General features: G+C 45.9%; 1 protein-coding gene across 4 annotated transcripts in view; it reads right to left on the bottom strand.

The window, feature by feature from the left end:
• PLXNA4 (plexin A4) overlaps nt 1–12,408 on the bottom strand; it is a 451,266-nt gene that overhangs the window by 396,199 nt on the left and 42,659 nt on the right. For all 4 annotated transcript variants that reach the window (XM_064421667.1, XM_064421670.1, XM_064421666.1 and 1 more), the window contains exon 3: nt 4,666–4,848. In XM_064421667.1, the coding sequence (XP_064277737.1) occupies nt 4,666–4,848 (183 nt within the window). The remainder of the gene's footprint in view (nt 1–4,665; nt 4,849–12,408) is intronic.

The following is a 12,408-nucleotide window of genomic DNA, read 5'->3' as shown; positions in this document are numbered from 1 at the left end:
CCTGGTTGCTGCAAGCCCCATCCAACCTGGCCTTGAACACTTACATTCACAACTTAGCACTTCCCCAACACCACTGTGAGAGGGGCCAAAACGAGAACTGCAAATCCCAGCTCTCAGATTTTAAATTCTCCCTTTGGTGTCTCTGGATCCAAGGAAAGCAAGGTCCCAAGGGCTCAAGGTTATCCAGAGGATGGATAACCCATGGAACTGGGCAACATTGAGGATGTTCTCCTAAAAAGAGTTGATACCTGGTGAGAAGTGCTGGCCAGATGTCAGAGCTTTTGGATCCAAATGAAAACCTTCACCCCACACGATATTCCACATCTAAAAACCCTTCAAAGACCACAAACTGATTGGATCTGATGAAAAATTAAATACAGCCCACAGAGTGAAAGTGTTGGTTTTTAAGTCAAAGTTCTCTCTCTGCAAGAAATTCAGCACAGAAAAGGCTTTGAGTGAAATATTTGGATGGAATAAAAAGAAACCAAACAATTTCTTGCAGGGAAGTTTCAAATAAAGGAAAATTTCTACTACTCCATTATCAAATAAACATTTCAAAATAGACCAGAGCTGGTTTTTTTTTGTGAGAAATGCAATTCCTGGGGCTGCTCCCAGGCTGACATTTTTGTAAGCTCAACTCTCCCTTTACACCTGCACCTCCACACAGAATTATTGCAGGTAAGTTGTATTTCTTTGACTGGAAACGATCTGTACAGGAGCAATGACCCATAAATTAAATGCCTGGGGAAGGAATACAAGGAATGTGGAATACTGCTATGCTCCCTTAGTGATGCCAGGTGTTAGTGGCACCAGGAAAAAAATCAAACCAAGCCCATGGATACATCCCGGCTTTTCTCCTGGCACTGAAGGGCTGAGCGTGAATGAGAGAGTAAGCAAAGGAAAAACAAAAAGCCAGGGAATTTTGGCACCTGGCTGTTTCACAGCAAAGTGGTTTGTAGGCAGAACATCCCCAGGAATAACTCCTGTGCCGTTTGCAGGGAGACAAACCAGACATTTGTCAGACTCAAGTTTCTTTCTGCATCTCCTGAAAGAAATCACTAAAAACTCCCAGGGTTGCCAACTGCATTTCAGCCACGGGTTTTGCCTGAAGCATTCCCCAGGGTGCAGAGGGGTTTGCAGCCAAGGAAGCCCATCAGGATCCCTGGATTGCACTAAACTGTGGGAACACCCACCACCAAAGTGGTACAGACACGTGGGACAGCCAGCACAGGAGGAAATCAGACACTTTGTTCTAACCAAAGCACAGCAAGATTAAATATTTCTCATTAAACAATGCCACAAGTGGTCAGGAGCTGGTTTTCCATCCCACCTGATCTGTTGGATTAATCTAAGGTGATCACACACCTCACAGCACTTAATGCATTCATTTTCTCCAGCACTCTTTCAGCAGGGAAAATATTCCCTGGAGAGAAAATGAGATGTGGAGACACACCAGAAGTTAATGTCAGAGCAAAGGAGTGAACTTCTCCCTCGGCCACCCTTCTCCGTCCTCAAGAAGCCACAAACCCCCATGAAACCTTTAATGCAAGGACAGTGGTTTTATGTGTTAGATGTGGACAGAATTTTTCCTTTTCCACAGCTCTTCATTTTTATCCTATTTATTCCTTCATTCTGCAGGGCCGTGGACAAGGCAGCAGAATTGGAGGGAATATTTCTCCAGCACATTATTCCGTGCCTTCCTGCTGGACTGCACAGGGAGCTTTGTGAATGAGCAGGGGTTGCAAAATGTATTTTGCCTGGGGCAGTGAAATAGCTGGGGCCAAGCGTGTCATTCGGTTTCACTCACACTTTCCCTACCCTATCTCTATCTTGGTTTTTCCTTTTCTTTCCCTCTTTGTTGTCTTGGTTACATGGGCAGATTCCTGATACTCTGCTAGGATTCATTTTAATGATATGTTCCTGTAAAGCACAATATTTTCCTTCAGTTGTGTGTGCCACTGGATAAATTCCTTTGACACATGTGACATTTGTATATCAACTAACAGATATTGCTTTATGACTGTGGGTATTTTGCAGAGGATTCATGGATCGCATAAATCAAAATCTGATACACAGTCTGCCACTTACATACATTAAAAAAAAACCACACAGAGAGGAAAATACTGAAACTGCAGGAAAAAAAAAAGCAGCAAAGTTTCTCCAAAACCATCTTCTAATGACTTGCAGCGAGTCTTCCAAGCACAGAGTAAATCCTGCTATCTTGGGGATAATCTCAGAACTCCTCTTTCATACCATCCAAAATATTCCACTGCAGCTTGACCGAGGAGCTGCACTGCACCAGGAGAAGCAGCAGAGTGTGACACGCCTGGTAGGACCCAACAGCACAAAAAAAAAAAAAAAAAAAAAAAAAAGGAAAGGAAAGAAAAAAAAAAGAAATCCCAGCTCCTGGGATTTGTCCAGGAGTTTCACCTAATCCTACAAGGCTTACTCCAATTTACCAGTGTTTTTGAACAGAAAACAAACTTGGTGCTGAAATAATGGATTATGCTGGAGCTGCAATCCCAATGCAGCATTTTCCTGGCAGCACCTGGCTGACGAGCCAGGGTGGAAAACAAAGCATCCAAAGGTCCATGGCAGGGGTCAAGGAGCACCATGGGAAAATCCTGAGTGCCAAACCAGCCAGAGGAGGTGACAGGTTACTGTCCCAGGGTCAGACACCCTCAGGAGCACTAGAGGGGGACAATGTGAGGGGGAGAGTCAGGGATTGCAGAAGACACAGCAAGGATTGGGGTGGACCTAAAGGTTCCCAGGAGTCTGGATCAACTGGTCCAAAAGAATCACACATGGCTAGGGGAGCCCCATTTTGCTTTGTGTTCTGTCTTTCTGGGGGAAATTCATTCACCTGAGCAAATCTCAGCCCAAGGCTCCAGCCCTGCTCACCCAAAGTGAGAACTACCACAAGTAGAATATTCAGCGTGTTAGGAAAAAGGTTCATTTTATTCCCTTTCTCAAATTACATCAGCCACTTCTGCTCTCCTCTCCTCATTCTTTACCCTATAAGGCTGTCCCTGCTCCCTACCACACTCCATAAAGCACAGAAAGCTTTCTCTCCTATTTTCCCCTATTAAAAAGGAATCAAATCTTGGACTCTGCAGTGCGACCTGCAAAGGCAAAGACAGAGCTGTGGCTGAGTTTTCTTCTCCTGAAGCCAAAAAAAACCCCAACCAAAAGCTTGTGAGTGCAGGGAGAACAGTCATTAAGAGTTTAGGTCTTTCTGATATTTACCATTCAAATCTCAGCTCCAGTTCCCTCCCTCCAAGAGACTGGCTGGAAAACTGAACAGTTTATTATGATATCACACATGACAGGGAAGCAAAAGCTAATTAGCCAGGGGAGGAGATTATTTTTATTATGACCATTTTAAAAACAATTTGGCTTCTTTTTCACATGCCTGAATGAAAAAAAAAAAAACCTACCATATTTTTCTTTTCAAAAGCACGAGAAGCCTTTCCTCTGCTTCGTGCAAAGCCAGAGACATTTGCCAGTGGGCAGGATCCCATTCCTCCCTCAGCATGGGGGAAATGCCATCTGAATTTACAACCCAGATTTGCTTTTCAAGTGATGAAACAGGTAGAGGGACAAAACCAGAAATTCCAGACTATTCCTAAGCATCCATGAACAAACAACTCCCTTCACTCCCCACAAGCCACAGTGGGGCACCTTTTCACAGCATTTTATTTGCCCCCAGCTTGGAAGTCTTTGCTTGCAAAAGGGATTTAAAGAGGAAACAACATCCTAAAACATCACCAGGCTCTGCCCAACCTCCCTTCCCAGCTTCTCCCCCATCTACATGGCCATGGCCAAGCCAACCTCTCCTTGCACAGGCAATGTTCTACAACACTCCTGGGCTGAACATTCAGACCAATATTGCCAGACTGACACAGAGGAGCTGAAATGGAGCCAGTGCCCATCATTAGCTCACTTCCAACAACTCCTCTTTCCTTGGGAAAGCCACAGGTGGAGGATTCCATCTCCCCAGCCTCTCTGAGGTCTTCACAAGGCAAACCCCAGCCACGCAACGAGCACATTCCCAGTGAGAATCCCCAGAGAGGAGCACAAACACACTCTTGATTCTGTTTGTGGGGCATCAGCCGTAAACATAAAGCTCATTATGGCTCAGGACACAGCTTTCCTTTGATGCAAACCCTCTTCCTCCAGCACAAACCCCCAGCCTGACGCCAACAGGGCGGCCGCCGATCCCGTGCTGGGCTCGTGGTGAAATCACAGCCCGGTCACACTGCTCTGAAGAAAGATCTCCAGGGCATGAATCCTGTTTGCCAAACTTCAGCCCCAGTCAGTTTTTCTCCAGCATGCACAGACATCCTATGATCAACGACTCAATTAGAGATGGTCTGAGCACCGAAAATTTTGTTGAATGCAAATTACATCACGTCCATCTGCGACTGTGGTTTAACTTCTGAAACATTAATTTCCTGATGAATAACCATTTGGAAGGAGGATTTTATCCGTTCTCAGATCATCTTTATCCCTTGAGGGCGAAACACAGTTTTTTTTGCCAACCAAACCATTTTTTATCCTCAAAATAGGAGCACCTTAGGACAAAGACTGTGCTCGTGCTCAATGCAACACTTAAATCACCATAAAAATATGAAAATCTGAGTTAGAGGACCACGTAGGCCTTACCTTTTTGAGCTTCCCACTCTTGGTGCCCACAAAAGCCAGGGAGTGGTTCTTGTAGACGTAGGCAATCACCGAGGTCATCCTGTCCCCATCCTCGGTGAAAATGGGGAGCCCTCGCACCATGGATGATACTCCCAAGGGGGCATTCATATCCAGGCCACAGAAATTGTCATCAATTGTTAACAGCTGCAAAGGAAGAAAGAAGAAGGGGGTAAACAGCTGAAGTCACCAGTTTTTTAGCCATTTGGGAAGTATCCATCCATTGCGTAACGTGCCTGTAATTTATGCAGGCTGACAAAAATCAAGGAGGACTGGAGAAAGAGGTGGAAAAAAAAGAAAAAAGAAAACTCTCTGAAGTTACACAATGAGTTACAGCCAGAAGGAGAACTGGAAAGTTGGTTCTCTTGAATGACAGCCCAGCAGGATACGTTACATTAAGCCTTTTTCCTACTGCTGTACCAGTCAGTTTTACCAGTCAAGACTCACCAATCAAGTGGAAGTCTGCTGAAAATGTCTTAAACATACCTAAGTTCTGTCAAAAAAAAGGTTCACCATTTCTGTAGATCCAGAGTAAGAACCACTGAGCTAAATCTGCACTGGCAAATAAAATAGACCCTGACCTGTACCCTGGACCCAGCACTAAGGATCACATCTATGAAGCCAAAATAACCACTCCTCTCCTAATTCTAAACTCGGCAAGGTTGATTATGTTACGTCTTGGAAATTATCATCCTCCAAGGAGCGTCCAGGTATTGTCCAAGCAAAAGCTGGTCAGATGGTCAGCCCAGGCCAAATCAGCAGAAGGGACCATGGTAGGAATTAAATACCATGAACTTAAAGCCCTTTCCAGTACCTCAGGGGGCTCCAAGAGAGCTGGAGCAGAACTTGGGACAAGGGATGGAGAAACAGGACAAGAGGCAATTGCTTCAAACTGCCAGAGAGCAGCATTAGATGATGAGAAATTTTTGGCTGTGAGTGTGGGGAGGCCCTGGCACACATGGTCCAGAGAAGCTGTGGCTGCCCCTGGATCCCTGGAAGTGTCCAAAGCCAGGTCAAACAGGGCTTGGAGCAACCTGGGATAGTGGAAGGTGTCCCTGCCCATGGCAGGGGGTGGGACTGGATGGTGTGGGGAAAAAACACTCTGTGAAAATCCAGGGTCCATAAAAGAGACAGAGGAGTTCTGCAATTTTATTTGAATAAATGGAGAGAGAGCCCACTGGGGCATACCCCTATGAGGTTTCTCTCTTGAGGTTTCAGAGGACACAGCCTCCTTTCATCCCAAACTCACCCTCTTCATTTCCCCATTACCAGAAGGTGCAGCCTTCCCAAACCACCTCTCCCCCTAGAACTTATCATTTCCCCCCAAATCTCAGTAGTTCAGGCTGTCTGGCTTCAGGAGATCCACCAGAAGTGCCACAGACTTTACCCGGACCCATTTGTCCAACCCTAAAGTTCAGGAGTTCAAATCTTAGTTAAAATCCCGGGGGTTTGTGGTGGGTAGAGACACTGAGGCCCATTGCAAAGACATCAACACCCATTCCGCCTAAAGACCCCTCACCCATCAAGTTGTTTGTAAGGACATTAGCATCCATCTTTCCTTCCTTTAAGACACCTTGCAAACCATTCTGTGATTTAACTGTGAGTCTGTAATTCCCTGAAGTTCTTTTGAGAGGAGGGAAGCTTCTACCAAGATACCATGGAGGATTTCCAGCTTTTTTTTTTTTTTTTGAGATATCCATGAACTCCCAACAACCAGAGAAAACCCCCTACCCATCAATACTGCTGCCTGAGCTCCATCACCTACTGCCTTTGATCTCAGCAGCATTTTCACCACATGGATCCTGCACTGAGATCCCTTCACCTAAATTAATGTCATGTCCAGTTGTCCCTAAGGATGTTTCCTTGGGCTTCAGGGAGTTCCAGAAACACAGCAGGAACACGGCACAGGCAGCTCTTCTACCTTCAGGCACCATCAAGGCAGGTGAAGCTAATACAGGTCACAGATTTCCACAGAATAAATCAAATAATACTCCAAATATCGCAGCACAAACTGCCAGAGCAGTTGGACTTTATTAACTTCTCTGGGGCCACTCAGAGATTTCAACACTTAAAATGTTTTGCTAAGGCCTAGAGAAGCAATAATGAAGTGTACAGGAAGGTTGCCTAGTTTTGATATATCAAAACTAAAGGACCACAACAATTTTCTTTGAACTCACCTCTTCCTGGAAACACAGCTAAAAAAAAGTGATGGTCCCTGCTTGAGTTCAGGAGCAGTAAAAGCCTGATAGTTGATTCATTTTATCCTCACCCAGCAATTACAGGCAATAATTACAGATGGTTTTGCTGAATAGAAGAATAATGCATCCTAAATGTGTTTATAAATACATAAAACCTAGGAGGAATTCAAAGAGCCATTAGGAGGGATCAGCTAGCCTGAGCTCTGGCCTGCAGGAGTCATTAGTGTTTGTGGACTGCCCTTTTTAGCAGAGCTAAAAGAGCAATTAGGGAGCAGATCAGCAGCCTCCAGCAGCAGCAGGCAGGATGCTGCTAGTCCAAAATGACAGCAACAGGTCCAAGATAAATCTGCAACCCAGCTTTAATACCAGGAAATCCATAACCAGCAGGGAAAGGAGTTGTGTCAGAGAAGGAACCACCCAACCAAACTGGAAATGCACCTTCCAACAGAGCCAGGTGACCACAAAACTACTCCAGATGGTCCCCTCAGCCTAAATTCAATCCCCTCAGCCCAACTGTTTGGCCCCTTGATGTCTCTCCCAGCTGAATTGTTCTGTGGATGTAAGATCCAAGAATCCGGGTCTTCAAGGCAGGCCCAGTTTGCCCAGAAACTCTTAAGCTCAGAGATGAGCACAGTTTGTGTTTCAGGGGTAAAATCAGACTGCCTAAATGCTCACTCTGATGGCCTGACAAGCAGGAAAGAACCACTTCAGGCTGAAAGCAGGAAAATCCCAAACAGGAGAAAGAGGGGAAAGGGAGGAAAGCTTCCAAGGAACACAAAGACATCTTTCTTCACCACCAAGATGATGAAAGGCTGCATAGGGCCAACAGACATCTTACCTAAGGTGCAGGGTGCAAAGCTCCATCCCAAACCAGAAGAAAATTACTCTGACAAGCAGTGAAATGAGATGAATCCATCAGAGCTGGCACAGGCAGAGGCACAGCCAAAACCAACCACTCCACCAAAGCACTTGAGCCCAAAAAGGACTCACACAATCTCCTGACTGCATTCCTACACAATCCAGACACCCCCAAGCCCAGGCAGGAGCCTGGGAGGACACAGCCCCCAGATCACAGCATTAAGCACAAACACCTGTGGCTGATTTGCAGTCTCCAACCTGTTGAGGTTTCATTAATCTAATTGCCACTGGGTTGTTCCTCCTGCACCTGATTGGGCTCCAGCTGAACTCAGGCCTAGCCTTACCCACACAGACACAAAATTAAATTTAAGCCTATTTATTTCATCTTTTTCTCCCTAGCATTACTTACAGGAGAACACATCCTTATAAGAAGGAATTAGACAGAAATAGGGGGACAGATTTTTTAAAAATAGAATCACACTAGGCTTAAAGAAGAAATTGTTTATGATGAGGGTGGGGAGGTCCTGGCACAGAGAAGCTGTGGCTGCCCCTGGATCCCTGGAAGTGCCCAAGGCCAGGTTGGACAGGGCTTGGAGCAACCTCGGATGGTGGGAGGTGTCCCTGCCCATGACAGAGGGTGGAATTTGATGGTCTTTAGGTCAACTTGCAACCCAAACTGTTCCAGAACTCCATGTCCACTCCCGTGCTGCTGGTTGGGTGCCAGAGAAGCAATCACAGAGTTGTTTTGCCATGTGGACAACCCTCCCCCAGGAGCAGGAGCAAGGCCAGCAAGCCACACGCCACACGAAAACTATTTTCATTGAACACGTTTGGGTTATTTCCTCTGGGGGATCATCTGCCAAAAAAACGCCAGCAAGCAAAACCCTACAAATAAACAGCACCCGGCTCCTGCACAGCTGTGGCTCTCAGCTGCACACAGGCCTTTGTAGAGACAGAAATACAGTCATCTTCTGCAGCAAAGAGAGACACGTAAGGAAGTTTGGATTTATGATGAAAGGGTCAGGAGTTGCAAGCGCAGGTTTATTTTCAATTCCAGACACTCCTAGCAGCAATATAAAGTAGCCACGTTAAACTCTCTGGAGCTTCTCTGCCTGGCAATTTCATGTTAACGACTTTCCAGAATGAAGGAGGAGGTGAGGGCATGAATTCACTTCTAACGGTGGCTAGGATAGCAGGGAGAGGCAAAGGGAAGGTCTAAAGGGGTGGGAATGGCATCAGCAATTCTCACATCCCGAGCAGTTAAAATCCAACCCAGAAAGTCCCAGCCAGCAGGTAATTTGGAAGGAAATGGGGGCCTGCAGTTGGAATGCTGGGCTGGGATCAATCACTTCATCATTGCCACTTGCAAATGAGGGAATATTTCTCACCACCACCCTGCCCCAGGGAAACTCAGAAGCACACAGTGGTCTGCATATCTAAAATATCTTCATCTGAGATGGATTGGCAGTTCCCAGGGGATAAATGCCCTTCCCAGTCCCTCCAGCTCCCTCTCTACCTAGTTGTGTTCTGCTCCTGCCATCTCTGCTTATGTCACCAACCAGGGCTTCATCTGCAGGCCTGACACCATGGCCAAGTGTCACAGTCACCACTGAAATAGGAAGGATGAGCAAAAGAATGGCCTTGATTTACAGGATTCTGGCAGGCGTTTGCCTCCTCCAGGATTAAACCTATCCAATAAATAATTAACACATCCAAGCCCTCCTGGAGAGGATGGCTTTACAAGGCTCAGTCCTGGAGGGATTGGCTGAGCCCCCAAAACCCCCAAATTCAGCAGAAGGGTTGGAGGTTTGATTACATCACCTCCTTCCCTGTCCTCATCTCATTCCCAGCAGTGTGCTGGCATCACACGAGTGGCAGAAGCACCAAATATCAGGGGACACAAGCAAACAGTGCCCATAATACACCAATTGTGCCTTAAACATCTGCTTTCACTGTTTGCCTCTGAAACAGCCCCTGATAATCAAACACAGCCTAATCCACATTTGGGGAAGAGCCTCGATAAAGGATTAACCACCCCTCACTCCTGCTTGCTTTCACTCCAGCAGAATCTTCCTCCTCAATCAAAGCACGGGAGCCTTTTTTCCCACATATCTCAGCAGGCTCCAAAGCAATTCCACAGACTCACCAGGGATAAAGGCTGTCCCAGTGGCCAAGTCTTGCCTTTGATTTGCAGCTAATACCTAACAGCCCTGTCTTCATGTGGTGGCAGGTACTTGGCTCCTCTCTGCTGTTATCTCAGGCTTGGCTGATGCAGGGGATGGAGGGAACACACATTAATGGATGTCTGTGCTGCCTGCAGGGCCAGGGAGCCAGCAGCAGTAAGAAATCAACAGTTACAGGCATTTGAGTCCTTGCAAGGAGACATCCAAGGTCTTTTCCACCACCTGACTGCAAGATCTCCTTTCCTGCCTGACTGCAAGGGCTGAGTGAGGGTGAAGGTGGGCACATGTCCCCTCAACAGGATATTTAAAAATCTAGAGAAATGGAAGACGTAGAAAAACCTCTCAGCAGGAGCTTCATGGTATTTGAAGAGACACAAGCTAAGAAATTTAGGGTCTAGGACACCTGCAGCAGGGGTGAGCCATAAATCCCCATGGATTTGAGCTGGAAATAATGGAAAACATCTCCTTTCAAACCACAGGACTTTAAATTCCAACAGCAGCAGGATGGTACCCAAGGCTTGTGCTGCTCTTGTTTGCCTGACACATTCTCTTGGTGGTTTGAGAGTGCAAGGTGAGCTCCTGGTTGAATCTGCTTTGCCCTGCCCATGGCATTAGTACTTGGCATTCCTGACTCTCCCTCCTGCAGTATCTCTGCTCCTGGCCATGCTGCCTCCTGTGAAGTCAGAGGATTTTGGTCCTCCTGCCCTTTCCCCCATAGAACCTCAGCAGAACCATCACGTTTCATCCTGCTGCTGTGCCAAGCTGTGAAACCCCAGTGCAGGATGAACAGGGCCCCTCTGGCTTTCCCCTCCTCCCACATAATTCCTGGAATTTGGTGCCTGGCACTGCCCTCCCCTAGTGGTTTCTCTGGGTCTGGATTGAAGGCACTTGAGATGGCAGTTCATGTTCAGCCTCAAGTGTTTATTATTTCTTATCCATGAATCAGTTCTCCATGAGTTCTGCAGCCTTTCATTACAAGGCACAAAATGGCCAACTATCTCTTGTTACAAGGTCTTTTAAGACTCAACTATCCAATTAAGAAAGGATACCTAAATTATTTTCCTTTTTAACCCAACAACTGATCACTTGAAGCCTGCAGCGTGGACTTCTCTGTCCAATTACAAAACATCACCCAAACCCATGGAGAAGAAGGTAAAGAAGAACAGCCTGCCTCTGCCCTAAAACCTCTATCTTGCTTCATATTTATTATGTATTCTAAAACCCCAAACTCAAAGTTTGAGGTGATATTTGACACTTCTAACCAACTAAACATCCACAATCCCAGTGCTATTAATCAATTTTGGAAGCCTTCTCCACGGCCTCAGGTCAAATGCAATGTTCTCTTGTGGGTCTGTGCCTTTAAGTTTAAAATTCTCAGCATCCAGGATTCCAACACTCCCCATCCCAGACATTCCTGGCAGTGGGTCAGGAAAAGGCTGCAGTTTTGCCTGGTTGCAGACCTTTGTCATCTGCAGTTCAAAATTTTGTAGACAAAGAGATGGGCAGCTGTTGTATTTGCAGGGTTCCCCCATGAAGGAAGGAATGATGGCTCCAACTCCATGTTCTCAGAAGGCTAATTTATTATTTTATGATACTATATTATATTAAAGAATACTAAACTAAACTATACTAAAGACTACAGAAAGGATACTTACAGTAGGCTAAAAAGATAATAATCAAACTTGTGACTCTCTCCAGAGTCCAACACAGCTTGGCACTGACTGGCCAATAAGTCAAAATAATTCACAGCAGAAACCAATGAAACAATCACCTGTTGGATAAACAATCTCCAACCACATTCCAAAGCAGCAAAACACAGGAGAAGCAAATCAGACAATCACTGTTCTTTTTCTCTGAGGCCCCTCAGCCTCCCAGGAGCAAATTCCTGGGCAAAGGGATTTTTCCAGAAAATATGACTGTGACAGGCAGTGACCAAAGATAGCACAGATCACCAACCCACCCCTCTTCAGTGGTCACTCTGGAGTCTAATGACATCCAAAAATACCCAGTTCCCCCAGGGTGCTCTGTGATATAACATAACAGAAGCTGGATCAAGAGCCAACATTTGGAAATACATTCTAATTGCACACTGCTTTTCACTTGTGCACCCACAGCAGTGGTTTCTGTGCAATTACATGTCACCATATACAAATGACAGTGCAGTTACAGGAACTTTACCAATTATAGGAAAATTGCACCCACTGTGCTGAGAGGTTTTCGTTCAGACACAGCTCAGGAACGCAAGAACAGGAGGGAAAGTTACTCAAATTGACTAAAACTGGTACAGGCATTTGGGTTTTAGGTCTGTAGTTTAAGCATCAGTTCAAGGACTGGTGTCAAGTTTCCAGAGTGCTGCAGAATCTTAATGGAGTACAGACTTTTTATGCCTGCATTTATGTTCCTGCTCTGCTGTGAGTGTGAGGCTTCCCTACACCATGTTCCTCCACGTCGTAAAATTTGCAATTTCC

This window comes from Passer domesticus, chromosome 5 (assembly GCF_036417665.1).
Source record: "Passer domesticus isolate bPasDom1 chromosome 5, bPasDom1.hap1, whole genome shotgun sequence".
Lineage (NCBI taxonomy): Eukaryota > Metazoa > Chordata > Aves > Passeriformes > Passeridae > Passer > Passer domesticus.
Note: the sequence above shows the minus strand (reverse complement) of the source record. Positions and strands in the feature narration are given on the sequence as shown.